Genomic DNA, 5,021 nt, shown 5'->3' with positions numbered 1-5,021 from the left:
CCCCCCCCCCCTCCTCCGCCCTCCACCGGCACGGCCCCGCGGAAGGTGTCGCCTTACGCGAAGGTGAGCACACCACATTGTAGTCTCTCTCTCTCGCCTCTTACAGGGATGTGTTTTCTGCGCCGTCGGCTCCGGCGCTAGGCTCGGGAGGGGGTGGGTCAGGGACGGCGGCAGCGGGGGCTGCTGCGAGCCCCCCCCCCTCCCTCCTTCGCCCTCATCTCTTGTGATTCTCACCCCCTCGCTCTCTGTCTCTCGCTCTAACGAGGCATCTCCTCTCTCTGTTGCAGCGACCCGGTCCTCTAGCAGCGCGGCCACCAACAACCTGCCGCCGCTCACCTTCCACCAGGTGCACGGCGAGAACATCGAGCTGTGCTACGAGCGCCGCGTCGCTCGCCGCAACGAGTCCTTCTGCAAGGCCGTGACGTTCAGCAACCGGCCGGTGCTGGTCGGCGAGAAGGTGCGTAGTGCCGGACACCGAGGCCGGCGACGACGGCGGCGGACCGCCTGGAGTGCGTGGTGACTAACCTCTAGTGTGCCCCTGCAGGTGTACATCCGCTTCCTGGAGATCTCCGACAGCTGGTCGGGCGTCATCCGGATGGGCTTCACGTCGTACGACCCCGTGACGCTGGCGGCGTCCTCGTCCGGGCTGCCGCGCTACGCCTGCCCGGACCTCACCAACAAGCCCGGCAGCTGGGCCAAGGCGCTGAGCGAGCGCTTCGCCACCCAGGGCGCCGTCCTCTACTTCTACGTGACGGCCACCGGGGACGTGCACTTCGGCGTCAACGGCGAGGACAAGGGGTTCTTCTTCGGCGACGTCGAGACGCGCGGCCCGCTGTGGGCCGTCGTGGACGTGTACGGCAACTCGACGGCCATCGAGCTGGTGGACCCGCGCTCCAACCTCAACAACTCGCGGCGCAGCCTGACGTCGGGCGGCGAGTCGTGGGAGGCCGGCAGCTCCCCGGAGCGGCTGTCGAGCGCCATGGCGGCCATGCGCCTGCAGCAGCAGCCCCAGCAGGTGGAGGCGCAACCCCGGCCGCGCTCTCACCAGCAGCACCAGCAGCAGCAGAGCCGGGTGAGCCAGCAGCAGCGCCACCACCACGGCCACCACCAGCACCGCAGCAGCGTGACCAGCGGCCACCACGAGTCGCAGCCGGCGCCGCAGCCGCAGCCCGCACCACAGCCGGCACAGCAGCCGCACCACCAGGACCTGCCGCAGCCGCGCTTCCAGCCGTCCGGCGCCGTGTTCAGCTTCCTCGCCTTCCACCGGACGCGCGGCCGCAACGTGGTGCTCAACCACGACCGCACCGTCGCCAACCGCCCCGACACCGAGTTCTGCCACGGCTACGTGTTCACGCAGCGGCCGGTCATGCTGGGCGAGCGCATCGTCGTCCAGGTGAGTCCATGTTGTGTTTTATAAGGCCGTCTGGACGTATTTTCCTAGTGAAATTTGAAACTTTAAAAAAAAATATAGATGAAGAAATTGAAAAATTTCCAGAAAAACTTAGGAAAAGTAAAACTTAACGAAAAACTTCTTCAAAATTTTCTGAAAAATACTTTTCCGGGAAATTCAAATTCCTACCTCTAACGCTCGCTGCTTTCTCTCCCTGCAGGTCCTCAACACTGAGCCGGCCTACGTGGGCGCGCTCGCCTTCGGCCTGACGTCGTGCGACCCCTCCACCCTGAACCACTCGGACCTGCCCGAGGACGCCGACTTCCTGCTGGACCGCTCCGAGTACTGGGTGGTGAGCAAGGACGTGGCCTCGGCACCGCAGCGCGGCGACGAGCTCACCTTCTCCGTCACGCACTCGGGCGAGGTGACCATCTCGCGGAACGGCAGCACGCCGGTCGTGTTCATGCACGTGGACCACTCGCTGCAGCTGTGGGCCTTCCTGGACGTGTACGGCTCGACGCAGCGCGTCCGGCTGCTGGGCTCGCTCATGGACCCGTCCTCGGCGCAGCGCATGGGCGTGCACAACCAGTCCAGCGTGGACCCCAACACGGCCAACAACACCAACAACGGGCGCCTGGCGTGCTGCAGCGCCTCGCCCGCCCCCGCGCCGCTGCCCGCGCAGCAGGCGCAGCAGCCCTCGCGGCCGCCCGTGCCCCCGCACGCCGCCGCCGCCGCCGTGCCCACCACCGTGACCGTGGTCACGCCGCACCCGAGCCCCGCGCACGCCGCGGGCGCGACCGGCGCCACCGCCGAGGTGCTCCAGCTCGCGGCCAACGGCGGCACCATGCTGGTCGTCAACCTGCCGCCCAACCCGCACACGTACCTGCCGGGCCCGCCCCCCGCGCCCGCGGACCAGGCGTCCGCCGCCACCAGCGTCGCCAGCGCGAACGGCGCCAACGGCTCCGCAGAGGTGAGTAACGACTCGGAATTTTAAAGTCCTACTGGTTTTCCGGAAAAATGAGAAACTTTCCCAGAGAGGAAATGAAACATTTCCAGAAAATTTAAAAAGTAAAATTTTCAAGGAAAAAATTTAGATTTTTCTGGAAAGTTGCTCTTGTTCACCTCTTTCCCCTGGTTCTAACTCTCGCCCCGTCTTTGTTCCCCGCAGCCGTCCGTGCAGCAGTGGATGGGCCAGTACGCCATGTCCAACACCATGTCCGGCAGCGAGTGCTCCATCTGCTACGAGCGGCCCATCGACTCGGTGCTGTACATGTGCGGGCACATGTGCATGTGCTTCGAGTGCGCCGTGCAGCAGTGGCGCGGCAAGGGCGGCGGCCACTGCCCCATGTGCCGGGCCGTCATCCGGGACGTGATCCGCACCTACAAGTCGTAGAGGGCGGATCCGACCCGACCCGACCTGACCCGACGCGGCGCAGACTTGTGTAGCTGAGCAGCCAAAGCCAAAACTGATTTACGTTGATACTGTTGTTATTACCTGCGATTATTAAGTTTTAAGTAGTGATGTAGCGTGGTTGGTTAATGTTATTATTTACAGTTAATATTAATTTTATTGTGATGATCTGCTATCTCCCCCCCCCCCAAATCTCCCCCTTGACCCCAACCTTGTGCCTACACGCTTTAGGTGGCTCGTAGTGAAACTAAGTCATATTGACATTGATTTTGGTTAATGTTTACACTAGCAGGGCATAAATGAATGTATCTATATTATTATTATGAACATTATTATTTTATCTAACTGGCAGAAACCAAAGAAGACGTGTGAATATGTCTTAGTCTGTGTGAATGTGTGAGTGCATCAAAGAAAGTAAAATTTCTTTGTGAAATGTTGATTGTTGATTTGAGTGGCATGGCCTTAAAGCCAGCACTGTTGTTAAATGAGGCCTAAGACTGTCAGGCAAAATAAAATAATCTTTTTCTACTGTCAACATTCTGTTGCCAAATTGACAAATTCTTTGTTATAAACTCCAATTTGTGTTTGTATTCGTTTTTTCTTTCATGTTGGTACCTCAGACTATTATTGTGATCAATTAGTGCATGTACTTGCTTGGTGGTCAGTATGTGCCAAATATTTGTAGGTTTTGAATGAAAATTGGCAACGCCCCATGGGCCCCATCTCTTTGCGACTGAATAATATGCTTCTAAATGTAAGCATCCTTATTATTTTTCTATGATGTTTTCTTAACGTTCTTTATCTGACAATGTCATTCATTCTGTTCAGTTGTGTTTTTTGATTGCCTTTCTCCTCGAGAAGGCTTTTGTTGTAGATACTACTGTTGAATTCTCAATTTGTTCAAGTTTTTTAGAAGCTTTTGTTTTTATTGTGATTGCTATAACTAGTGCACTTTATATGTACTCTTGACTGCTGACCTAACAGAGTTTGTTGGGGAACATAAATTAAGAAAACTTATCATTCTTGGAAAAATAGTTCCACATAATTTATCATACAGAATCGTCAAAAATTTTGTTGTTTAGACAGAAGAATTTTGTACAGTAGATATTTCTCAGTCTTCCCATGCTTGAATTTGTAAATGGAAAACTTCTGCAGCCACATTCCAGTTAATTAACATTTTTGTGTAACTCTTAACAATATTTGAGTATCTAGTCAAACTTAAATTCACCTTTTCCTTTTGATTTTTCAATCTAAGGCCTATCTGTTGTTCTGAACAACTCTATGTACATAAGATGTCTTCAAATAATATTGTGATTACGAACTGATTTTAGTGCACACCAGAGGAAGCTGGATATCTGTACCAAAGATTTGTGTTTGGATAGGAAAAGTCGCCCCTCCCCCCTTTCTTTTACTACAGTTAAAGCTGCTTATTGTCCAGATTAAAAATTAAAGTTTACAGTTAAAGCATAATTTACTAAATATGTGTTCATTGCTTAAACTGAGGATTTAAAAACATTGTGAAATTATGTCTGGTGCAAGCAGGATATGTTTATCTGGTGTTTTCTACAAGCAGCATTGACTGTAGTCTTTTTCATACTGCATGGTTTCCTTCCTTATCTGTCATGAAATCTTAGTATTCTCTGTAGTGGCATGAGAGGGTGTTATACTTTCTCTGCATTGATTCTACACTTTATGGTATTGATCTAAATATGAATAGCGCAATATTTTAATTTGAGTGCAAAATATAAATCTCTTATCAGTCAAGACATCGCTGTACAATTCATTAGCATCCCAACAATTCTACCTCTTACACACCCTCAAAGAAAGTGACATCCTAAACGTCAGATGTTTACAAACCCCCCTTTTTTTTTGAAGGAAAAAAAAAGAAAACAACAGATTAGATTTTAATACGGAGTGGAGGAATACGTCAAACAGAACATTATTCTTGCAACTTTTTTTCGAGTCGCCTTGCATCCGCAGTCTTCACAGTTCAGTTAACTCAGTATACGTGGTCCATGGGGAGGTCCCTCCATGACGTGGTCGCCGCAGAGGTAGTGCCTTCACATAACTGATAACACACACACACACACACCACCAGTGTTCACAAGTCAGCCGACACGACGTCACCTTTTGCTCCCCCGTCCTCCTGCCGCGCCGCCGGGACGGCCAGGACCTCGTCCCTACCCCTCAGCCTGCCCTTCCCTTTGGCCCGCCCCGCCC

The 5,021-nt window shown here is 53.3% G+C and overlaps 1 protein-coding gene across 2 annotated transcripts in view; it reads left to right on the top strand.

Moving 5' to 3' along the window:
• The window catches only part of LOC113204068 (protein neuralized), a 43,185-nt gene extending 38,618 nt beyond the window's left edge, over window positions 1–4,567 (top strand). For both annotated transcript variants that reach the window (XM_052277315.1, XM_052277314.1), the window contains exons 2-5: window positions 288–457; window positions 545–1,393; window positions 1,611–2,360; window positions 2,559–4,567. In XM_052277315.1, coding sequence (XP_052133275.1) covers window positions 288–457; window positions 545–1,393; window positions 1,611–2,360; window positions 2,559–2,783 — 1,994 coding nt within the window. In that variant the 3' untranslated portion in view covers window positions 2,784–4,567. The remainder of the gene's footprint in view (window positions 1–287; window positions 458–544; window positions 1,394–1,610; window positions 2,361–2,558) is intronic.
• The last annotated feature ends 454 nt before the right edge of the window (window positions 4,568–5,021 follow it).

Source organism: Frankliniella occidentalis, unplaced genomic scaffold, assembly GCF_000697945.3.
Source record: "Frankliniella occidentalis isolate FOCC.00 unplaced genomic scaffold, Focc_3.1 Scaffold9, whole genome shotgun sequence".
Classification (NCBI taxonomy): Eukaryota; Metazoa; Arthropoda; class Insecta; order Thysanoptera; family Thripidae; genus Frankliniella; species Frankliniella occidentalis.
This window is presented reverse-complemented; position numbering and strand designations above follow the sequence as displayed.